The following is a 25866-nucleotide window of genomic DNA, read 5'->3' on the forward strand; positions in this document are numbered from 1 at the left end:
AAGTCCCTATTGCTCTTCCTGCAGTCATCAATGGTGTGATCTAGTGCCCCACCCCACCCCACCCTGCTACACCTTTAGATTTTCAGTGTGGCTCCCTTGTGAATAAAATAAACCCCAACCAGTTCAGATGAGGTACCAAGCACAGCCCCCATAGTCAGAAGTCTACAATCAGGATTCCTCAGGGACTTCTTTGCTTTTCTCCCATTGCTAGTCTGTTGTACTTCCCTCCTGAATTGCCCCCATGTGGGTGGGTCAGACAAGCTTCAGAAACAGTAACAGTAGTAATGATTCCCTGAGGGTATGGGAAGGGTGGGGATGGGCATGGTGGGGGGCTGGGAACAGATAGCAATGATGACTGTATAACCCCACATGAGGGAAACAACAGAATTGTACGTGAACAGATAATTTGGATGATATAAGATATGGGAAAAATAATGTATATTATAATAATACAGGTGCTGGAGGGTAGGGTGGGGGAAGAAGAGGATAAAGGGGAGCTGATATCGAAGAGTTCAAGAAGAAAGAAAATGTTTCTAAACCGAAGGTTGGAGCAATTGTACACTTTTGCTTGATCTAATTGAATTATGGATTGTAATAATATCTGTAAGAGCTAATAAAATGATTTCTAAAAAAACAGGAAACAAAGAAAATATCAAAGTGAATGTCAGAAGAAATTCTGAAAGTTGCTCTTAATCATAGAGTAACTAAAGCAAATGGAAGAAATGATAAAGTCAAAGAGCTGAATAGAAAATTTCAAAGGGCTAAAGAACACAAGTCAAATATATGAAATGTGCAGAGATCTACAGTTAGAAATCCAAAGAGAAAGAACATTTCAGCCTATTTTCTTAAACTGAAAGAACTAAAGAAAATGTTCGAGCCTTAAGTTGCAATCTTGAAAGATGCTGTGGAAAAGATATTGCATGATGCAGGAAGCACCAAGAAAACATGGAAAGAACACACAAGAGTGGCGGTACCAAAAAGAAGTAGTTGACAATTCCACCATCAGGAGGTAGTATATAAGCAAGAACCAATGGTGCTGATGGAAGAAGTCAAAGCTACACTGAAAGCATCAGCCAAAAGCAAATCCAGGAATTGATGGAATACCAATGAAAATGTTTCAACAAGCTGATGAAGCATTTACTTATCTATGCGAGGAAATCTGAAAGACAGCAACTTGGCTAAATGACTGGAAGAGGTGCATATTTGTAAGACACACAGCTGAGTAGCTGTCCTGATGGAAGAGCTGTATCCTGAGTGATTCCTGACCCTAAATTGTAACGTATTACTTCCCTAATAAGTATTATAATTGTATTGTTCTGTGATTTGTGTGTAACCTTTGCAACAAATTATCTAAGCAAGCAGAAAAGTACAGAACACCATGGGAAGAACAATTGGTGTCAGAATTGATTAAGAAAAAGTTTGCTCTGGTCTAATCCAATTTGTAAAGTAGAATTGAGGTCATGATAGTGGGGTGAAGGAAGCACCAAAGAACTAGAGATAAGAGCCCGAAACACAGGGAATGCAGGATAGATAAACCCTTCAGGGCCAACAAGGAGAGTAGAGATATCAAGAAGATTAGGGGAAGGTCGGGGGAGAAAGGGGGAATCGATCACAAGGATTGATCTAGAACCCCGTCCCAGGGGGACGAATAACGGAAAAGTGGGTAAGGGGCAAAGGAGAACAATGTAATATATGGAAAAAATAATCTATAACTTATCAAGGGTTCATGAGGGAGGGTGGGGTGGAAGGGGAAAGAAATGGGGAGCTGATATCAAGGGCTCAAGTGGGAAGAGAATGCTTTGAAAATGATGATGACAGCATATGTGCAAATGTGCTTGACACACTGGAGGAATGCATGGATTGTGATAAGAGATGTAAGAGCCCCCAATAAAAGTATTTTTTTAAAAAGAAAGAAAAGGGTTGAAGGATGGGGGCATGCCTGACATCTGCCTCAAAGGAATCTGCCTTAGGCTGTTTGTCTTGATTCTCCTCCTCTCTTATGGCGTTAGAGGAGGTCAGACGGCCCAGGCATTGCCCCATTTTTACAGCCACACAGGTACACAGTCTGTGCTAAAGCAGCGCACACCACATCCTGTGCTCCAGCTTTTCTACAACAGCAGAAACAGTAGAAAATAGCACTTCTCTCTCAGTGATTTCCAGAACAAGCAATCAAGAAGATCTGTAGCAGTTGAGAAGACTTAACTGTATGATTTACAAACTTAACATAATCAACCTATATAAATCAAAGTTCCAACAACAAAACAATGCATAGCCTTTTCAAATACCTACAGATTATTTATCAAAACTGGCCACAAGCTGGGCCTTAAAGCAAATCTCAACAAAATGTAAAAGTTTCAAATAACACAGAACATGCTTTTTACTCACAATATAATCATGCTAAAATTCCATAACAATTAGAAAATCCCCATCTGGTCTCATCTATAACTCAAATATTGAAAGAAGAATCACAATGAAAATTAGAAAATAGTTTGACCTAATGATAATGAAGATAGGACATGTCAAAACTTCGGGTACAAACTGAGAGAGAAATATCATCATCTGCATATATTAAATAAAAAAAGAAAGTCTGAAAATCAATTAACTAAGCTTCAAATAGAAAAGTCTTTTAAAATAAGTAAAATAATTCCATGGAAGCAGGAGAAAATAGTAGAGAACAGAAATTAATAACATAGAAAATGAACATTCACTAGAGAGGGTGAACAAAGGCAAACATTGCTCCTTTGAAGAGATTAGTGAAGGTGGTCGTCCTCAGGAAAACCGATGAAATGAGAGAGAAGACAAGCTAGTCAATGTCAGGAACAGAAACAAGGACACCACGATTGACCACACAGAGATGAAAAAGATCAAAATAACATGCTACGAAAAATTTCCTGAAAGTGTGAAAATATTGGATAAAGTAGAAAATTTTCAAGAAAGAATAAACTTCCTAAAACTGATAGAAGACTACAAACCAGGTAGCAAGAAGAATGAAAAAAAATTCTGAACAGTCTTATATAGGGAATAAATTAAATTCATCATTTAAAGCATTTCCATAAACAAGACTCCAGGTCCAGATGACTTTAACAATAAATTCAACCAAACAGGAACAAATAACGCCAATCTGACACCAATTCTCAAAAATTAAGGGGGAAAAGGTGTACCTTCTCAGCTCATTTTTGAGGCCTACATGCACTGAGAACAAAACCAGTAAAGAACATAATGCCTGAGAGGACAATGTGTCTGAGAGGAAATACTGAGAGCCGAATGGAAAGTGAGCATGATAGTGGGACAGGAGGAAGGTGATAAGAAGTAGAGGAAAGAAATAGGAGGCAAAAGCTATTTATAGAGGTATAGTGATAGGCATGTGTATATGTAACTATATATATCTATAATGAAAGGGATAGAAGCCAATGTACATACATTTATATAAGTATTAAGATAGCAAAAGGACTTTGGGCCTCTACTCAAGGCCTCCCTTAACACAAGAACACTTTATTCTGACAACCTGGCACTCTCTTATACTCACCTCCTCAACATGATTGCTGAAGACAAAATGGGTGCATAAGCAAATGTGATGAAGAGAGCGGATGGTGTCCGACTATCAAAAGATATAGTGCCTGTGGTCTTAAAGGTTTGAAATCAAACATATGGCCATCTAGCAGGGAAGCAAATAAGCCCACATGGAAGAAGCACACCAGCCTGTGTGTGCTTGAAGTGTTGACGGGATCAGGCATCAGGTATCAAAAGATCCAAAACAAACAACTATATTGATGCAAAAGAGGGGAGTTGGAGTGGGACCCAAAGCCTATCTGTAGGTAATTGGATAGCCCCCCACCGAAGCAATATAAGGAAGGGATGATTCAACCAAGGTGCAGTATAGCACTAGCAAATCACACATCATTCCTGTAGTTCCTGCATACTTCCTCCCCTCCACTACCATGACCCAGTTCTAACTTACAAATCTGGCTAGACTGGAGAACAGATTGTACAGATAAAAGCTCTGGACACATGGAATTCAGGACAGATAAAACCCTCAGGAACAGTAAAGGGAGTAGTGATACCATGAGGGTAGAGGGATGGTGAGGGAGGAAGAAGGGTGAGAAAGGGGTAATGCATCAGAAGATTGGATATATAGTACATACACACCCTGAAGGGGATGAATAACAGAAATATAGGTGAATGGAGATAATGGACAGTATAAGATACAAAATAACAATATATAATTGTCCAAGGATACACCAGGGAAGGAGGAGAGGGGAGGGAGGGGGGAAAAGAGGAGTTTATACCAAGGGTTCAAGCAGAAAATGTTTTGGAAATGATGATGGCAACATATGCACAAATAGGCTTGATACAATTGATGTATGGAATATTATAAGAGCTGTAAAGGCCCCCCCAATAATTTTTAAAGCGCTGTAAGAGCCCCCAATAAACTAATTTTTAAAGTAGATAAAAGAGAGGGAAATCTCTCATGGGCAGAAATGCAAACATATTAGACATTAGCGATCAAAATCTAGTAATATTTCAAGAGAATAAATCTCACCTCCAAATGCAGTAGTCCTAAAATAAGCAGTCAATGTGATTCAACACATTAACAAAAATAGGAGAAGAGATAGAAGATCAACTCAATGAATCGCAATAAAATCCAGAAAAGACTTTTAATAAAATTCAATAGCCATTTAGGATTTTAAGCAAACATACAAAAAATAAAACATTCAGAGATCGAAGAACAAAAGGAAATTTCCTTAATCTGTGAAAGGGTATGTATAAAAATCTTTGATCAAATATCCAAGATAATGGTGAACATTTGGAAGCATCCCATTTGACATCTTGAATGAGATAAGGATATCTGCTATTACCACTTCCATTTTTCATTGTATCAGAGGTCTTCCAAAAAGCAAACCAAATCCACTGCCACCAAGTAGACACTGACTCACAGCAGCCCCATAGGACAGGGGAGGGCTGCCCCTGGGAGTTCTGAGATGGTAACTCTGTAACAGAGTAGATAGCCCCATCTCTCTTGCAGAGTGTACCTGATGGTTACAAATCTCACAGATTGCCAGCCCAGTGTGGAACCACACCACCACCCCGACTCACTACCAGCAAGTCAATGTCAACTCATAGTGACCCTATAGGACAGGGTAGAATTGCCCCTGTGGGATTATAAGACCATAATTCTTTATGGAGTATAAAGCCCAGTCTTTGTCCCATGGAGAAGCTGATGGTTTAGAACTGCTGACCTTGAGGTTAGCAGCCCAATGTGTCACCACTATGCCACCAGGGCTCCTACTATACCACTAGGGGTAAGATAAACAAGTTGAGAAATAAGGCAATCAATACAAGGAAAATGAAACAAAAAGACTAAGCATTAGAAAGATAGAACAATCATTATTCACAGATGTTATATACATAAATCCCTAAAAGATATACTGAGTAATTATCTGAGTTATAATTCAGATAGCAATTCCAGATGAATATAAATTGAACAGAACATTAGTTTCTTGCATGTAAATGGCCATGCTATCATTTTTGTTATGCATGTTCTACCACAAAATATTTTCTTAACACTTTATTTACCTACTAAAAGTTCTTTGCCTGCTATAAACAGCTCTGAGACAACATCCCGAATCTCTACTTCATCTGAAGCAATAGGTCCCGTTTGCAGTATCCGCCTATTTGAATCAGAAAGAGCTTCCAAAACGGCCAGAAACCGGGACGCGGTGCTATCGAACATGTCTTCCAACAGCCGTTCGGTGACGGTACGTGGCCATGGCAGCTAGATTTTAAAAAAGAAAAAGGAGTCCATGTTTTAAGTGCTCCAATACTTCTTACTGTAAAGCAGAGAGAAGAAGACCTGCTTCTTTTTCTACATTTCATTTTATGAAGCATCTCTCCAGACTCCCTTTAAAACGTATGTCTTTGGATCTCACTGATGCAGCCTTGGGAGCATGCGGTGTGCCTTGAAGATGCAGCATGCAGTAGCCCAGCATTCCATGCACCTGGCCTGGGTCCCCAGGATGCACCCAGAAGCCTAGCTACCTCAGACACCCTTGGAACCTGAGGACTTAAGTCGGAAAATGCATGGTGTCTGAGGAGGCGGTAGGCAGCTGTGCCAAATTGTTAAACTGCTGGTAAGTGGGCAAACATGGTCTTGCTACATCAATGCCCTTTATGCTGTATGCTTGGACATGTTGGTGGCAACATATGGACAAGTGTGCTTAATACAATTGAATGATGGATTGTCACAGAATTTGTTAGAGCCCCCCCCCCAATAAAAAAAATTTTTTTAAAGATATATTTCTGGAAAATCTGTGACAGACATTCTCAGTGATTATTATTGTAAATGTCCCTGACAATTAACCCCCATTGTTTGTGTAAATTATGCCCAGCCACGAAAATACTGATTCTGTACAAGTGAATAAATACTTCAGGTACTGTGATATGAAGTTAGACTGCATGGCCCAATATCCCTCTCTCAACAGGGCTTTAAAAAAGTAGTGCCAAAATATATATATATATTTTTTTTAAGTAGTACGAGGGGCTACTCAAAGACAATATTAACAGAAGATTGTTTTATGCCCCAAAGGGATGATTGACAAGACTCTCTACCATAAATTAACACGGAGGATTTGAAAGGGAGTCATAGGCAGATAATAAACAAAACAAACAAAAATACATAGATCCAGGAATGGGTTTGGGCTCGCATTAAATCCTAGCTCCAACTTAAGAACAATTAGTTCTTAGATCTTGGCTCTGCTCAATACTCACCCTCAGGAAAGGAACACAGAAGATACAGGTGCTATACAAAATATGACAAAGAAATTAGATGGTGCCTACCTGTCAGATAAAATATTGTCTGAGGTCTTAAAGGCTTGTCTCCAAATAAGCAGCCCTCTAAGTGAGATGTCCACTAAGTCCACTTGGAAGAAGCACCCCAACATCAGTCACCAAAAGATTGTAAATCATATCATCCAAAGTCGAAGGAGAGATTAGCGTCAGAGCCTAAATTGTGAGAATCCTGTTTGCAGAAGGCTAGGGATGACAGAAGCCCAAGGAGCATTTATGGGAACTGCATAGGAAATAAGCTTCCTGTGACCTCTTGCTATCCGTAATTGAGGGATCGGAGGAAAGTGGTTACTAAACAGAGTGCGTCGGAGACATGAGTATAGAAGATCAAAGGGATAAACAAGACGAACAGTTAAAACGTTGCCAGTTGATTCCGACCCCCGCTCCTGCCCTCTGATACACAGTGGACCTGATCTGGTTTTCAACATGTCTTATTTTTGTTTGCTCATATTAGGGTTTATCTCAGAGGTGTTATATCACTGGGTGTCACCCTCTTGAAATTGTATACTTATATCTTTCTGCGTTTTGGTATATGAAACCCAAGATTGATGAACCTATAGGGAAAGCAAGTAGAATAAGGGTTTTGTTTGGGTTGGGGTTTGGGGGGGGGGGCGGCTTATAGTGGAGGGGGTTAAAAGGGAGACAATGTCAAGGAGTCCAAGAAGAAAAAGAATGTTTAGAAACTGTGATAGCGAATGTCCAATTTTCTGCTTGATGTGATTGAACTATGGAATGTTATATGTATTAACTCCTAATTAACCATAACTTTCAAAATACAGAAAATCTACATCTTGCTGTCATTACAACTAAAGATTTTACTATTTCTTATATGTTTCTGTGGGCAAGGTAACAAAGTGGTTGCTACTGTCTTAGTGTAAGGCACGTTGGTGGCTCTGTGGGTCATGGGTTGGGCTGCTAACCACAAGAGCTCAGTGGTTCAAACCCACCAGCAGCTCCCAAAGCAGAAGAGATGAGGCTGTCTCCTCTGGTCAGTCTCAGGACTCCTACATAAGGGGACTCGGAGTCAGCTGCAGTGGGTCAACACCAGTCTCCACTGCCGTGTGGTACCTTTGATTACAGCCTTCGTGATCGTGAGACTTCGGTTGCATGAAAATCCCTCAGGGGGCTTTCTTTAACTGCCAGTGTCGAAACCCCAGTGATTCAGTGGGTCTGGGGAGGACATTTCAAATACATAATGAAGACAAATCTAATTTGGGTCCTCAAACCCAAATTTGAAACACTAGAAATATTCATTTTAAAAATAAATTTGAATAAAGTCATCAAAATCGATAGTCTAGCGAGGCTTGCAGTGGTTACTTCTGAAGAAGGGCTGGCCAGCTGCACACATACTAATGCTCTTCTGTGAGATTAGACTGTTAGAACCCTGCATGCGTTCCCATCCCTGTTTTTGACTAGTCCAGATTTTTACACCTCTTGTAGATGGCAGGCCTCCATTCCTAATTCTCTATGGCACAAATGACTTCTCTGTATTTAGAGTGCCAGTAACTTAGACAGGTAACTCTATTTACTTTGCTAGAATCCACATCCCACCAAAAACTACCCGCCATTGTCCTATAATCTCCATGCTTCTTTTCCCTTTTAATTGGTCAAATCAGAAAAGCAAAGCAGAGATACTAACAGTGACTTGAACTAATTTCCCCAAACACGAGCTCCCCTACAGGTTCACTGAAATGTGAAAAACTTCAATGAAACTAGAACTTCACACCATGCCTTCTCTTTCCTTATGGGTTTGTTTTTTTTGGCAAGATTTGAACTCTATGTCAGTGGTTCTCAACCTTCCTAATGCTACTCATGTTGTGGTGACCCCCCCAACCATAAAATTATTTCTGTTGCTACTTCATAACTCTCATTTTGCACTTTTATGAATCAGGCGACCCCTGTGAAAGGGTCGTTCGACCCCCAAAGGGGTCGCGACCCATAGCTTGAGAGCTGCTGCTCTATGTGAATGCGACAGAGTAAACTTTCTTAATATGGCTCTTCTACCTAAGTCTCTGTAACTCCCACCAAATGACTGGATGGGACTATGCAAACAGGATGCATGTAATACTAAGAGCAAGGATTGGTCAGTTTTCATTACCACCCTCCGGCTATACAGGTAAACCATCTTTGAAACCACAGTAGAGGAGAGAAACCCAGAGGGCCATGGAAGTGCATGTTCAGGAGCTGTGGGGCACAGGGAGGGGTGGGCTGGCTTCCTGGTCCACGGAGGAAAAGGCCAAGGAGCCATGGGCTGAGAAGCTGAGGACCAGTGAGATACCAGGGTAATGGCTGAGACTAATGACTGTGTCCTTACTGTTTGCTGATCTTGACTAGTGGTAACCGATTAACTTCCCTCATAAACCCCCCTAATTGCACATACTGTCTGTGAGTTATATGTAGCCATTGCAACAAATGATCAAACCGGCATAATGAGTAGGGTGAGAAGAATGGTAGGTGTCAGATTAGGTGAAGAAAGGTGGAGTGTGGAAGCCTGTTTCACTCCTGCCTCGTCACAATAGGGAAGCTAGAGGAGGTTAGATAGGTCCATCTCCATGGCGTTTACCTCGGGTCAAAGTGTGTGTGTGTGTGTGTGTGTGTGTGTGTGTGTGTGTGTGTGTCAGCGTTTACCTTGGGTTTATATGTGTGTGTGTGTGTGTGTGTGCATTTAAACAGCAGAGTAAACTTTCTAATAATTGGAAGAATGAAATAGCAAACACCAGATGGAATAAAGAGTGTGATCCATTTTTTAAAATATTCCAGAAAGTAAAAAAGATATTTAACAGCACAGTGGATGAATAAAACTGACGGGACATGCTTAAAAGATCTAGAAATTGAGAATTTTTGTACATAAGCGCTTTCAGGTTGCCCAGTGCTGCACAATCCTCACAATCATCGGCGCATGTGAACCCACTGTGTCAATCCACCTAGTTGACGGTGCTCCTCTTCTTCGCTGACCCGCTACTTTACCAAGTATGACGTCATTCTCCAGGGACTGGTCTCTCCTGACAACCTGTCTCAAGTACATGAAACAAAGTCGCACCATCTTTCATCACTAAGGAGCATTCTGGTTGTAGTACAGATCTGTTCATTCTTCTGACCATCCGCGGTATATTCAATATTCCTCACCAAGGCCGCATTTCAATGGCAGAAATTCTTTGGGTACACAGGAGACGGGGGAAAGTACCATGGCTTGAGTTGGGTGCACCTCAATCCTTAAAGTGATTCACAAACTAAAAAAGTATTTCATAAAGTAGATTTAATGCATGTTGAACATCTCTTAGAAAAATAAGTTTGAAAATAAGATGGCTATAAATCACATCCTAATAATATGACTCCTAATAGAGAAAGTCAACTCCTAATAAAATGTATCAAGATGATATGTGTAATTCTCCTAGACATTTGATTTCTTCTGTGAATTAAGTTCTAGGTTGATACTCTTTTTTAAGACAGCAGCTATCCGGTCTTACAGCTTTGGATACTTAAATGTTATTTGATCAGAGGAGAAAAGAAATTCTAGTGTGAAAAGAAAAAAGCCCCTTTCTCTCTTACAAAGACTACAGAATTAGGCCTACTCCTCGGTGATCCATCAACTCATTATCTGACATTTGGCATTTACAACAATAGTAAGAAAATTCTATCTGGCTGTTTCAAGCACCAGGGATGTCCATCTGGCAATAATGAATGCTGAGTTTCGAGGCAAGAGGAATCATGACTGTGATGACTGGGGTGATGTGTCAATTTGGCTGGGCCATGATTCTCAGTGGTTCTAGAATGATTTCTTTCAGCAGGTATGTCATGGTGCAATTCGCCAGTTTCAAGGGTAAGTCCAAAAGTATTGCTACAAAAATCATAGAAACCTTTACTAAACAAAAATCTCCTAACCTCCATTATACACTTTTGGAGGAGGAATGTCCGTCGTCTCTCTAGCCTCTCCTCAGAGGACTCTGTCTTCGTTGACTTACTCCCCATCCAAGCAGCTGTGGGGGCATCCGCGAGGGACTCACAACTCATGTTCCCTTCACATGTCCTTTGAATTTGGCAACAAAGAGCCATCTGAAGGGGCGAGACCAGGGCTGTGGGGTGGATGGGGTGGCGTTTCCCAGGAAAAATCTTTCTCATGGGCCAGGCCTTGCTCCACTGGAAGAATGAGCTGATACAGGGTCCTGATGGGAAAAAAATTCCTCAGCATAACTCCCTGGCCTTTTGCTCACCAATACCATTTTAATTGTTCTTGGAATATCCTCCCAAAGCCCGTGACTGTTCTGTGTCCCTTGAGAAAATCTATCGGGATGACTCCTTAGGTCAGTGGTTCTCAACCTGCCTAATGCCACGACCCTTTAATACAGTTCCTCGTGTTGTGCTGACCCCAAACCATAAAATTGTTTTCATTACTACTTCCTAACTGTCATTTTGCTACTGTTATGAATTGGGCGACCCCTGTGAAAGGGTCATTCGATACACCCACAGCCCCCCTGAAAGAGGTCGCGACCCACAGGTTGAGAACCATTGCCTTAGATATTTCAGAAAAGAGTCCATGGCTCTGCCTTGAATTGAACGGGGCCAGGAGAGCCCTTCAGAAGCCACTGCGTTGATTGGCCTTTTTTTGTAAGGCACCCCAGTGAGACTAAAACTTGTGTATTGCTGGGGGAATATGTATGAAGCCATCCACTAATCACAGAGACATGTTTACGCACGTCTTATTTGGAATCAACCCATGTGTGTGTCAGCTGGAATCCTAGGGGCACAGCCTTTGACTCACCCTCCTGTGTCGTTTGGCAGCTGTGTAGCTGTAACTTGGCAGTTAGGAAATGATGTAGGCATCCTTCATTTGGGGATCCAAGGTGATCATCCTCCATTTCCCCCTAACAACCTGGTCTGGGGAGCTTAGCTGGGTCAATAAGTAAGGTGACAGCTCAGTGAAGGAATGGCCTGTAAGATGGGACGTTAGCACACCCACCAATTACATCTATGATTTCAACAGCTGCTGCTGCTGCTGCTCCTAGGGGCCATCAAGCCAGTTCTGACTCGAAACCCCACAGTCCTGCATCGTCCCATAATTGTTGTTAGGTCTCTGCTCATGGTCGCAGCCACTCAGCAGCACATATACAATCATCACAGTGAGTAGCAATAAAAAGCTACTATGATCAAATAATACTTTTGTTTAAATTACAATTTGTTTAAAAGAAAAAAATGCTCCTAAATGGTATCAGAAGACAGGTGGAAGCAAACAGCAGCTAGGAGTGTAGCGGGGGAAGCACTGAATTCCGTGTCTGGCATCTGGGTTCTGGTTCCAGTCCTGGCAGCAGGTGGCTTTGTGACCCTGCGTGTGCAATAGAAGGGACTGATGATTCCCAGGACCCATCCAGGTGCAGAGATCCTCCAGCTCCTCTGACACAAGCTGCCCCTCTCCCTCCCTCCTCACCTCATTTGTAGTCCCAACCTGGAAGCTCGCAGAAGAGCACTTACAGACGGCCACCCAGGCAGCCGGGAAAGCTTCAAAGAGACTCAGAACCGGCCTTGAAGGGACACTGAGACCCAGGATGGCAAAGGGGAACACAGTGGTCCCAGAGAGAAAGAAGGGGGGAGACTCCCCGAAGGTAGAACCATTTCCCACTCCCTCCTGAGAGCCAGTAGGCCTGCCTCCAAATTGATGCCCCCATGTGGTTGGGAGGGGCCAGGAGACCCGCTTAGACAGGTGAGGGGACTTTGTTCACTGTCCCCATGAGATCCTTCCAGGCCTGTTTTGGGGGCTGTTTTCCTCTTCGGGCAGCCAGCCACTGCCTGAATGAGGGTCGCTTCCCAAGCAACCCTGAGTCCCTGTCATGACAGTCTCCCTGGTGACTGCAATGCCATGCAACCCAGAGAGAAGCCAGGGTTTCTTTAAGCCACCAAGATGCAAGGGAGCTCCTCCGCCGAGGTCTAACCGCAATCCTGAGCACTCCCAAAGGTGAAACCTGCCGCTGAGGAGAAAAGGTGCCTTGGCCTTCTTTTCAAGCTCAACGCCTTCGAAGGTAACGAAGGTAACGGGCAGCACACACAAAAGCAGGGCCTGTGCAGGACCACCCAGAGGCTCGTTCATTTGCATGAGTGTGTGCCTTTACGCTTTCCCTTGCTCGGCTTGGGCCCCTGTCCTTTTAAATTTACTAAACTGGTGTCATCTGAGCAAAGGATGAAATGAGACCAGGTCTAAGGTGGGGACCCACTCTCCTTTGCATTGTCCGAGTGGTCCAGAATCAGGGTCTGGATTTAATATTTAGTGAAGTGATCTTACAGATGGTGAAGGTACAAGGCAGATACACGCAGAAACAGCCTTAGGCAGAGATGATGTGTTGGGGACTTACAGTTTGTGCTTCCCTTAGGTTTAATCTTTGTTTGGGTCTAAAGAAAGCTTTGTTCTTTCTTCTGGATTCAAACACGCCTCTTTTGAAGATCATCACTGACATCTGCCTCGGAAAGAAGAGATATGTGAAGAAACAATGGCGTGTGCTTCCCATCAACGAACATTAAATAGTTAATCAACTGAAGAGGAGTGTACATTTCTTTTTTATCATGAAAGTTTTATACCTTTATTGCGGCCTCTCTATAATTTCTTCTCAATTCCTCCTGTGATTGTAAGGAACACAATTCCAGTTGTCTTAACTCATCAATTTTAGCTAAGGCACGCCGAGCAAATGACTAAATGAGATGAAAATAAAGGGAATTCATAACAAGTAAGAGTGCAGTGATTAAAAATACATAAAGACAGTATGCCTTATTCACCCAGACATTTGATTTAATTGGTAAATTAAAGTCTAGGCTAATATCACATCCTTGTAATGCCGTAACTATTCAGTCTGTCATTTCGTATGAGCACAACGGCATTCTGTATATCAAAAGTTAATAAGCTGTCAGATATGCTAACCTTATGAATTAAGAAATAGTAAAAAGGAAATCTGAGTTCTGGGTTACATAGTACCTTAATATAGATTATCCCCCTTTAGGACCAATAATGAGAGTAGCAATACCAGGAGGGGAAGGGGAAGGTGGAAGGAGAAAGGGGGAACTGATCACAATGATCTACATATAACCCCCTCCCAGGGGGACAGATAACAGAAAAGTGGGTGAAGGGAAATATTGGTCAGTGTAAGACATGAAAAAATAATAATAATTTATAAATTATCAAGAGTTCATGAGGGAGGGAGAGTGGGAGAGGGAGGGAAAAAGATGAGAAGCTGACACCAAGGGCTCAAGTAGAAAGAAAATGTTTTGAAGATGATGATGGCAACAAATGTACAAATGTTCTTTATGCAGTAGATGGATGGACGGATGGATGGATTGTGATGAGAGCTGTGCAAAACCCCAATAAAATGATTTATATATATATATATAATGATTTATATATATAATGATTTGTATATATATAATGATTTGTATATATATATATAAAATCACTTCACTTCTCTGGCATTACACACACACACACACATTATCCCTCTCAGTGGTCATCTCAAATCCTAACCTTCCTACCATCAAAAACTATCTTAAGATTGCCTATTTAATATCTTATACTGCCTGCAAACCTGTAAGGTCCTGAGAGGCCTGTTCATTTGTGTAACACTAACCATGAAACTAAATCCATTGTCTTGGAATTAACTCCAGCTCAGAGGGACCTATGACCACTATGGTAGAGAAAAGAATTGCCCCCTGGGTTTCTTGTAGCTGTAAAAGCTGTACAGGAGCAGACTGCTGCATCTCTCTCATGAAAAGGCTGCTTTGTTTGAACTGCTGACCTTCCAGGTACCAGCCAATGCCTCCCCACTCTAGCTCTTATACAGAGCCTACAGGAGGTATTGAACAACTAGCTGAGGAGAGAAGGATGGATGCAGTATTGCATGCTATCAATCTCTAGATACAATTGCAAAGTTTAATTTATGCCATATATTTTAGCAATTATAAGGAATTTTTCATTTGTGATTTGTAATTCTTCATAGATATATATCTACCATACCACAATATGAATATTTGTGAAGAGTTAATTTTTCCAATCAGGACAATTTCAACACAAACAATAAGGGCAAATTTATGCAAATATTCCATGATCTAATAATTTTAATAACTAAAGAACTAACTATACCACCACTAGTACACTAAACTACCACTTGTCAGTCAGTTCGCTGTGCCTTGGTGGCTTGTGTGTTGCTGAGATGCTGCAAGCTGTGTCAGCAGCATTTCAAATACAGTGGACGGCCTTCTGTGGAGTTTCCAGACAGAGCAGAAATAAGAACTTGGCAATCTACTTCTAAAAACATCGGCCAGTGAATGCCTTCTGAATAGCAGAGAACCGTTGCCTGACATGGGGTCAGACGATGCCAGCAGGTTGGAAGGCACTCAATGTATGAAGGGGAAAGAGCCCCTCCTCGAAGAAGAGTGGGCTTTAGTGACGTGGGTGGAGGGAAGCTTTTAGAACTTTCGTTTGCTGGTGTTCCATAAGTCAAAATGAAAAACAACTGCAAACATCCATTAATAATCAGAATGTGAAAGTACAAAGTATGAATCTAAAAGATGGGAGTTGTTAAAAAATTAATTAGAGTGCATGAACATCAATAGCCTAGGCATTAGTATGCTGAAATGGATTGGTAGGGACCAGTTTGAATCTCACAATTATGGGTCTACTCTGTTGGAAGTGTTAAATTGATGGGGACCAGCATTGCATGCATCATCAAAAAGAGCATTTCAAGATCTATCCTGAAACACAGTACTGCCAGTGAGAGAATAATGTCCACAAGGAAGACCAGTTGATATGGCTATTACTCAAATGTATTCAATTAAAATGACAAAGATGAAGCAATTGAAGATTTTTACCAACCTCACCAGATGGAATATATAGGAATAAAGTGACCACATACACGGAAAGAGACAATGAAGAAGCTTAAGATCATCAGTTAGAACAGACCTGGGACCGACTGTTGAACAGACAAGCCAGTGGTTCACATGCAAGTTCCAGTTGAAGCTGATGGCAATTAAAACAAGACTGCAAGAGCTGATGCATCAGCTGACACATATCCTACCTGACTTTAGAAATCATCTCAAGACCAAGTTTGCTGCACCGAATGCTAATGACAGAAGATCTGACAGCTGTGGGATGGCATCAAGAATATCAGATGTGAAGAAAGCAAAAGGTGGTTAAAAAGATAAGAAAGAGAGAAAACAACAACATGGTGTCAGAAGAGACTCTAAAACATTCTCTTGAGTGGACACTGGCTACAGTAAATGGAATAAATAATGAAACAAAAAGTTGAACAAAAGATTTCAAAGGGTAACTCAAGAAGGCAAAATAAAGTATTATAACGAAATGTTAAAAAGCCTAGAATTAGAAGCAAGACCCAAGCCTCAAGTGGCAATATTGACGGCTTGGCTCTGTGGGCAAAATGTTAAATGATGCAAGATCATCAAGTGAAGATGGAAGGAATGCACAGGCACTGTACCAAAAAGAAGTGGTCAGGGTTCAACCGTTTCAGGAGGCAGCATATGAAGAAGAGCTGACAGTAATGAAGGAAGAAGTCCACACTAAGCTAAAGGATTAATGCAAATAAGCCTCCCAGAATAGACAGAGTACCAATTGAGATATTTCAACTTATGGATGCAATATTAGAAGCACTTACTCATCTATGCCTAGAAAACGGGAAGACCAAATGGACTGGAAGTGATCCATATTAGTGACCATTCCAAAAAAAAGGGGACACAGAATGTGGAAAATATCAAACAACAGCATTAACATCATACATTAGTAAACGTTGCTGAAAATCATTCGAAAATAGTTGCAGCACAACAACACCAGGAAACTGCCAAAAATTCAAGGTAGATTCAAAAAAGGATGTGGAACAAGGGATATCATTGTTGGTGCCACATGGATCTGGGCTGAAAGCCAAGAACACAAGAAGTATGTTTATCTGTGTTTTATTACGTGTGAAAAAGCATTTGACTGGTGGAGCATAACAAATTATGGATCACGTTTCAGAAAACAGAAATTCCTGAACACTTCATTATGCTCATGAGAAATCCGTGCATGAACCATGAGGCAGTTGTTCAATCGGTGTTCAAATCAGGAAAGGTGTTGCACCCTTGCACCATACTTATTCAATCTGCACTCTGGGCAAATAACCTGAGAAACGAGACTATCTGGAGAAGAACAAGGAACAAGGATCAGAGGAGGACATTGACAACCTCTAACAGGCAGACAAGACAAGTTTGCTTCCAAATAGTGAGGAAGACTGGGAGATCTTCCAGATGAAATCAAAGACTAGGGTCTTCAATATCAATTACAGTTCATTTAAAAAAAAAACAACTCTCACAACTGGACCGATAAATAATATCAAGATAAAAGACTAAAGTTGCCATGGATTTCATTTTACTTGAATCCACAATCAATGCCCATGGAAGCAGCAGTCAAGAAATCAAAGGATAGGCTGCCTAGGGCCAATCGGCTGCAAAAGACCTTTAAAAGTATTAAAAAGCAAAGAAGTCACCTTAAGAACTAAGATGCACCTGAGGCAAGGCAGGATCGTGCTAATCACCTCACAGGCACGTGAGCGCTGGAAGGAAGACTGCAGAAGAATGGATGCAGGATGCTGGGGAAGAACAGCGAACGCATCATGGACAGCCAGAAGAAAGAGCAAATCTGGCTCGGAAGAGGTCCGACCAGCGTGCTCCGTAGGAGCAGGGATGGCCAGCCCTCGTCCGTGTACTGTAGACACGTGATCAAGAAGGAGGAGTCATTGCAGACAGACATCATGCTCGGTGAAATAGAGGGTCAGAGAAAAGGCAAAGTCCTTGAATAAGACGGACAAATACAGTGGCAGCAACAACACAGGGCTCAGATATGGCAATGACTATGAGGATCGTGCAAGGCCAGGCTTTGTTTCACTCTCTACACGGGGTCATTTGAACAGTCACTGTGAATGGGAACCAACTGTCAGCACCTAGCAACAACAGTGCACTGAAATTAATAATGTGTGCATACGTACGTGTGTAAACGTGTCTGTGTGTTTAGAAAGGCAGAAGACTCTAGAACGTATCTTGAACTAGAAAAGATATCTCAGAAGGGCTCAATTAAGCGTTTACCCTGCCTATGGAGCTCCTGTAAAGATTTAAAGTCTAGGAACCCCCAAAGGGCAGTTCTGCTTTGTCCTATCCAGTAGCTACATGTTAAAATCCAGTTGGTGGTACTGGATATGGGTCACTACCATCGAAACTTTCATAATTACTTTGAACAGGGAAAATAATATGTAAAGTTACCATTAACAGGCCAGATGGTCTATAAAATGTCCAAACCAGAAAGGAACAGATGTTTGTAGAGTTGTGAAGGTCGTATTCTTCCCCACACGGGGCTGAATGAGAGCTGACATCCAGCCTGCACACCACCCACCAACCATGAGTCTCTGGTATAAGGCTGTGTTGGTCCAGAACCCCAAAATAAAACGCATTGTTTACAAATGGATTCCAACTCATTTAACAACCCTATAGGATAGAGTAAGGCTGCCCTGAAGTTTCCCAAGTCTATAAATCTCGATGAAAACAGGCAACCAATTCTGTCTTCTACAAGATAGCTGGTGGGTTTGAACCATTACCTTTTGGTGAGCAGCTGAGCCTTGTATCCACTGAACCACCAGGATTCCTCCTGGCCCCAAATTAGTTTCTTCCTTATTCTACCTAAGGCCCTAGCCACTAACTAAGTAATATACGTAGTCCGCATCTCTACAGAGAGACTACTCTTTTAAATGTATAGAGAGGCACTGTAGACCAACAGGAATTAATTAGCTGCATTTCCGGTATCTAGTCCAAAAGATATACAAGAAAATAAGAAAAACATGAAGTGGAATATATTAAATGTGACTGGAAGCAGAGGGAAACACACACACACACACACACCAGAAGGTATGGAAGACAAAACAGAGAAGACAGGGGCTTGCATGCAAGAAGAAAGAGGAAGGAAAGATAGGAGAAAGCCCATTCAGAAAAGCAAAGGCTCAAAGAAGGTGACAGTTAATAAAGGAGAATGTCGATTCTGGATGCGCTCTTCAAATAAGGCCCTGAATTTCTGTCTTGGATTCCTTGCTCCCTGCCCCCCGGGCCCCCACCCTTCGGCATGGGAAGGAGAATGTGCTCACCCAGTTGTATTGTAAAAGAGTGGCCTCCTGGGAACAAGCATGTGACATACCTCCCCATAAATCCCGTACTGGCAGTCAAAGTAGCAGTGGCACACGGCGGTGTAGAGCGTGGCTCTCCAGCTCAGGTACCTGACGGACAGCAGGGGCACGGAGGACTCCATGCAGATACTGGCCCACAGCAGGTATTCTAAGGCCTGGGGAGGAAAAGGCACTGTTGAACTAATTTCTGTGTATAGCTACCAGTAACGATTATCCTGGTGTTATTCAATATCAGCACATCATCACTTGTGGGCACAGAGTGCTAGCTACTTGAAAGAAGGGAAAATAATCTAAAGAGAATAAAAATCAATCAAGAAAATAATAAATCATTTAATAAGCAATAGTTATTAATGGAGAGGTCTCAAAATCCCAAATTGGTCCTTTTAGAATGCTTTTCTTCTTGGCTCCAAAGCCACTCTATGAACTCAGCTCATTGTTATTCATATTTATTTGGAGTCAACAGCAGCCTAGGAGCTAACACTAATTAATACAATCATAATTTTGCAGGGGAGGGAGCTGGTGTTTGTATTATACGAAAGATAAACCAGAATAGGAGAGCAGGGAGAAGGACAGACTTGTAGCGTAGGGCCTGTGGTAGTAATGCAAACAGTTCAAGGAGGAACCCAGCAGACCTAGGCTTCAGTCCCGGTTTTCCCACCTAGTAGCTGTGTGACTGTCACCTTTCTGGACCTCAATACCCTCCTCTGTAAAATGGGTGTTTTATCACCTCCCAGCAGTGCTGGAAGGGAGAGAGGGACAAAGCACGTGATATGTTAGGATGCCGTCTGGCACACTGTAAGCATGCCATGAAAAATAAATTAAACTCACTCATTGCCATGGAGTTGATTCTGACTCACAGCAGCACTATAGGTCAGAGGAGACCTGCCTCCTGGGGTCCCCAAGGCAGTGAAACTTGATGGAAGCTGCCTGCCACACCGTGCTCCTACCCTGTGATCAAGGCGTTCAAACTGCCTGTCTTAACCACCCCACCACCACCCCAGGGCTCAATCACGCCATCAATGGTGGTATTACCATGATTTTACTTATACGGTAAAATGGGAAACAGAAGGTGGAAAATTATCATCATTGTTATTGGTCTGTCTATAGAAATATAGCTAACACAGCCTTTGGGGCTGTCCTGATCCTGCCCCTGACCGCAGGGTGAGCAGTTTGAAGCCCCTAACTGCTCTGCGGGAGAAAGGCAGTCTTTCTACTCCAGTGGAGAGTTCCAGTCTCAGATACCCACGGGGGCAGTTCTCCGTGTCCTTGAAGGCCACTCTAAGTCAGAATGGACTCAAAGGCAGTGGATTTGGTTTTGAGTTTTGTACTCTCCCGGCAGGTGACTTTTCCCTACAAATCCATTGATATGTGTGTGTGTGTGTTACATATTATTTACATATGATTGGAGCCAAGAACTCCCCCTGTGGATTCTGAGACTATGAGTCTTCAGAGGAGTGGAAAGTTTCATGTTTCTCACACAGAGAAGCTGATGGTTTCGAATGCTGGCCTTAGAGTTAGCTATCCATTATGCTACCGGGTCAGCTTAAAATTATCATTCAGGTTTAAAGATGAAAGGTCATTACAAAAGATCAACTATTAATTTATATTGTCTTTCTCCTTATTCATAAAATCCGGGATGGTAAAGAATTTGAAATTAAAAACATATACACTGATTTAATTTATTTGCATAGAAAAATATCTTTGAAAAACTAAGTTTTATTCGTATCCAATATGTGGGTCCTGCAAGAACATGGTTAGGGTGTCCATTAGAAAAAGGATCCAATTCGCCACAAGATGGCAGTATAGCATCACCTTCATCCGTTTTTATTAGCAGCAGAGGATGAACAATGGCTAAGGAAGACAAAAGAGCTGATGCTTTCCAACTATGGTATTTGTGAAGAATATTGACTGTACCGTGGACTGCCTGGAGAACAAGCAAATCAATCTCGGAAGAAGTACAGCCAGAATGCTCCTTAGAAGTGAGGAGAACAAGACTGTCCGGTGTACTTTGGGACCAGGTATCAGCAGAGTAGGAGAAGGCAGTCAGAGAAAAAGAAAAATGCCCTCCACCGGCTGGACTGACCTGGGGGCTGAAACAGCAGGCTCAAACTTGACTCTGATGGGAGGGTGGCCCAGGACCAGGCAGCTTTTCGTCCCTTTTGCAGAATCCCTACGGGTTAGAACAGACTAGATGCCACATAACATATCATGGAGGAAAACGCCACTGGGAAGGATTTCACGTGTCTGTAGTGGCAGGGGTGATCTCTGGTGGCACAGTAGTTAAGAGTTGGACTGTTAACTAAAAGGTCAGTGGTTTGAACCCACCAATTACTCCTTCAGAGAAAGACGAGGCAGCCCCCTTTTCACAAAAAAACGTTTAGCCTGGGGAGTTCTCTGGAGAAGTTCTACTTGCTCTAGAGGATCACTGTGAAGAGGAATTGACTCCAGTGGGTTTTGGTAGTAGCACGTAGAATAAACTTCCCAGAAGTGTGCAAGTCCCATGTAGTGCCGATTTCCACTCGTAAAATGAAGCTGGAATGAATGGATTCTTAGAAGACCCAGATTCTGTCTTCCTTACTGTTTACTATGGACAATGTCCATTAGTTTTCAGTGGCTAATTCCTATGAAGTGGACAGCCTATTCCTTCTTTGTGGTCTATTCTTGGTCTGGAAGCTCTGCTGAAGTATGTTCCCTTTGGGGGGACCCTGATGGCATTTGAAACATCAGTGACCTAGCTTTCAGCATCACAGCGACACACAAGTTACCACAGTCCGACAAACTGACATGCAAATGCTGGAGACAATCCAACAACAGTTGCAGCAGTGCATTGGCAGGTCGCTGCCAAAGATTCAGGCAAGATTCAGAAGAGGGCAGAGAACAGAGGATATCACTCCTGGTACCAGGTGGATCTCGGCTCAAAACAGGGAGTACCAGAAAGATGTTATGTTTCATTGACCATACCAAGGCATTGAACTGTGCAATCGCAACAAGCGATAGATGGCCTTGAGGAGAAGGGGAATCCCAGAACACTTCAGTGTGCTCATGCAGAACCTGGACGGGAATTAAAAGGCATTTGTGTGATCAGACAGGGGAACACTGCATGGTTTGAAATCAGAAAAGGTGTGCATCAGGTTTGTATCTTTTCACCATACTTATTCAATCTGGAGGCTGACCAAATAACCAGAGAACCTGGCTTATATGAAGAAGAATGTGGCATCATCTTGGAGGAAGGCTTATTAACGACCTGCAAGATGCAGATGACACAACGTGTTGAAAGTGAGGAGGACTTGAAGCACTTGCTAATGAAGAGCAAAGGTCACAGCCTTCCCTATGGATTACAACTCAATCCGGAAAGAAAACAAAAGCCTCATAATTCAGCCAATAGGTAACGTCATGATAAAGGGAGATGAGATTAAAGTTGTCAAGGGTTTCATCTTGCTTGAATCCACATGTTCATGGAAACAGCAGTCACGAAATAAAAAAACTCAAAAGACACCTTGCACTGGGTAAATCTGCTGCACAAGACCTCTTTCAAGTGTTGGAAGGCAAGAATGTTGCTTTGAGGACTAAGGTGTCCCTGACCCAAGACATGGGATCTTCAATTACCTCCTATGCATGTGAAAATTGGACACTGAATAAGGAAAGCCAAAGAAGAATCAAGGCATTTGAACTGTGCTATTAGTAAAGAATATTGAAAATACCGTGGACTGCCAAAAAGAATAAACACATCTGGACGAAGTGCAGCCAGAATGCTCCCTAGAGGTGAGGCTGGTGAGACTTTGTCTCACAGACTTTGGACATGCTGTCAGGAGAAACCGGTCCCTGGAGAGGAAGGTCCTCGGCCAGTTGGATTGACATGGTGGCCACAATAATTGGCTTAAGAATCATCGTGAGGATGAAGTAGGACTGGGCAGTGTTTTATTCTGCTGTGCATACATTCCCTATGAGTTGGAACCAACTCGATAGCACCTAACAACAACAACAACAAATATTATATGCTTGGTGAAGTAGAGGTTCCATGGGGCAAAAAGAAGACGTCTCTCCAGGAGATGGATTGACACAGTAGTAATGGGCTTGAATACAGTAATAGCTGTGAAAATGGCGCAGGACCAGGCAGTGTCTCAGTCTATTATACATCGCATCATTATGAGTCAGTACCAAATCATGGCACCTAACAACAACACGGGTATTATACTGTAGTCCCCTATGCCACTGAAGAAAGCAGATTATAACCTAGACAAAAGCAAAGCTCTGACCTCCTTCCCTCAGCATAGGCGGATGACCTACCTGCCTGAGAGTTGTAGTGTTTCCCACCCAGGAAGAGCCCTGTCCAGTCTTACTCGTCGGGAGCTCTTCAGAAAGGCAGGGTACGATGTAACAAATACTAACATCATTCCTTCCCCCATTCCTCTTTTGCGTACATGAGCAAAAATGAGCTGGGTCACTACAGGATTCAGCTTAGTGAATAAACCAAGTCTAGAAGCGTCAAGTAGATTCTGACTCAAGGCAACTCTATATAGGACATGAGGACTGGTCCTTAGGGTCTAAGGTTGTGAATCGTTATGGGAGCAGAGAGCTTCAGCTTTCTCCCTCAAAGCAGCTGGTGGGGTTGAACGTCCAAGCTTGTACTTAGCAGTCCCATATTTGGCCCACAGCACCAAGGCTTCCTGTGTTAACAGAACGGTTCTGATCAGCAGTGCAATATGGTGTCAACCCAGACCTCAGCTGCACATCCAACTGGATGTACAACCTTAAGCGGACTAACCCTTCTGAGCTGCAGCCTCCTCGTCTGTAACATAGGGGCAATAACCTAATACTTTCCTGAAAGTGGCAGTATGCGGATTAAATGATAATGCTTAGAAGCACATCTGATAGATGCGAGGCATTGAATAAATATTAATGCATGATGATGGTGCTGGTGGTGGTTGTACTAGGGTATTAGAATATATGCAAAGCCTTTAGCATGCAAAGGCTTCTGGCACGCCTCATAGGCATGTAACAGTTGGGCACTGAATAAGGAAGATGGAAGGAGAATGGATTTGTGAATCAATCAAGAACTGATTCATTGAAGAAGATTGAATTGTGGTGCTGGAGAACATTGAAAGTCCTGGAGACTGCCAAAAGGACAAACACATCTGTCTTGGAAGAAGTGTTCCTTGGGGGCAAGGCTGATGAAACTTCATCTTACAGACTTTGGACATGTTGTCAGGAGAGACATCACGTTTAGTCAAAGAGAGAGGCAGTGAAAAAGCAAGATGGATCACGGCGGGTTGCCACAAATGGACTCCGGCACAGGCACAGTGGTGAGGATGGCCCAGGACCCGGCAGTGTTTAGTTGTTCTGTGCACAGAGTAGCTATGGGTTGGGACCAACTTGATGGCACCTAGCACCACCAGCAAGCACCTAGCACACCGAAGGGATCCAGTCATAACAGCAGTGGTGAAGAACACACCCAGCTCCTCTGTGGGAGGACCAATGACTCGCACGTGACACAAGGAAATCAGAGGATCGCAGGTCTACTCCTAGGCCTGGCTGGTGCTAGAACAGGCTCAAGCTCTCAAGCAGCTGCAGAATCAGGGGCCTACAGATTCAAGAGGACCCGAAATATGCCCGGATCTCCATGGGCTTCTCTCCCTTAAATGGACCCATCCAGTCCCTTTGGGTCCCTAGCCTCAGCTGAGAAATCAACATGCCAGCTGAGCATTTCCGAATATTCGGGTGCAAATTATTCATTTCCCTGAGGCTTCTTCTCATGAAGAGGCTGAAAGAAGTTCATCTCGGTCTTCAAATGCCAAAGGCAGGACCACCCACCACCCCAAACTTCTCACATGCCCTCACTCCCCCACTCCTACCCCACAAGACGGGACCCAGAACAATGTCTTCCTCCACCCCCTTTTTTTTTTCACCGAGAAATTAAAATCATTTTGGGTGGGGTGGGGGCTGATGTCCTATCTAGGACATGAATAAGACAGTATTCTTAAGACGACTGACGCATTAGAATTCTCCCGGCGTCAGCAAGGACAAACATTGATGGGCAGAAGCTGGCACAGACAGGCTCACTCCTTCTAAGCACTGGCAGGCAAGTGCCCCAGCAGAGGAAATGCCGATGGTTCCCACGCAGCCGTACTTGTTGCTGCGGCAAATGCAACGGGAGCACACCAATTCTTTTTAGGAAATCATCTGGAACGGAATGCAGAATCCTTAGAACCGTCTGGAGGCCCCATTTACATCATACATGGAGGGCAGGCGCTCCCTCCTTCGATTTCTACTTAAGAGGTTGGCAGGAAGCTAGTTCAAGGCGCTGTGGATAATTGAGCTTTTTTCTACTGAGACACAAAGCAGAAAGCAAATACATTTGCTGCTATCCATGGAGCCTGTGAATCGCTTTACTTCTATTTCTTGATTTTGAAGCGCTGTCACACTTCATATAATTGGCTATATTCAGACAAAACAGAGGTCAAAAATGAGCAGTCCAGGGTGTTCGGATGTGCAGGGGAAAGTCTACCTGCAGTAAAGAAAAACTAAAGTTGCGATTTTTATTCCCTAGGAGAATGTTCACCTTTCTCTGCCTACATTCCAGTGATGGGACAATAAATACAGTGAAGAAATACGCTCCTGAAGAAAAGGGGCAGCCAATAACAGCCGATAGTGTCAGGCAGGCAGTCACAAGTGTCGACAACTTGCTCAGGCAGAAACTGAGCAGTGGTACCAGTAAGGATGAATCTTTTGTTTTGTTTTGTTTTAAGCCTCATGCACTCAAGTCATGACTGAGCTTAGGTGAAGCATTGGGCTGCTGTGAGGTTGGCAGTTCAAACCCACCAGCCACTATGGGGGGGGG

General features: G+C 42.8%; 1 protein-coding gene across 1 annotated transcript in view; it reads right to left on the bottom strand.

Annotated features, from left to right (window-relative positions):
- Positions 1–25866, bottom strand: part of CFAP54 (cilia and flagella associated protein 54) — a 390102-nt gene that overhangs the window by 338800 nt on the left and 25436 nt on the right. Inside the window, exons 6-9 of the mRNA XM_030886291.2 lie at positions 19040–19183; positions 13408–13518; positions 13185–13286; positions 5575–5773 (exon numbers count right to left, since the gene is read on the bottom strand). Of these exons, the coding sequence (XP_030742151.1) occupies positions 5575–5773; positions 13185–13286; positions 13408–13518; positions 19040–19183 (556 nt within the window). The remainder of the gene's footprint in view (positions 1–5574; positions 5774–13184; positions 13287–13407; positions 13519–19039; positions 19184–25866) is intronic.

Source organism: Echinops telfairi, unplaced genomic scaffold, assembly GCF_000313985.2.
Source record: "Echinops telfairi isolate 266 unplaced genomic scaffold, ASM31398v2 ScPeMD7_2;HRSCAF=8, whole genome shotgun sequence".
NCBI lineage: Eukaryota > Metazoa > Chordata > Mammalia > Afrosoricida > Tenrecidae > Echinops > Echinops telfairi.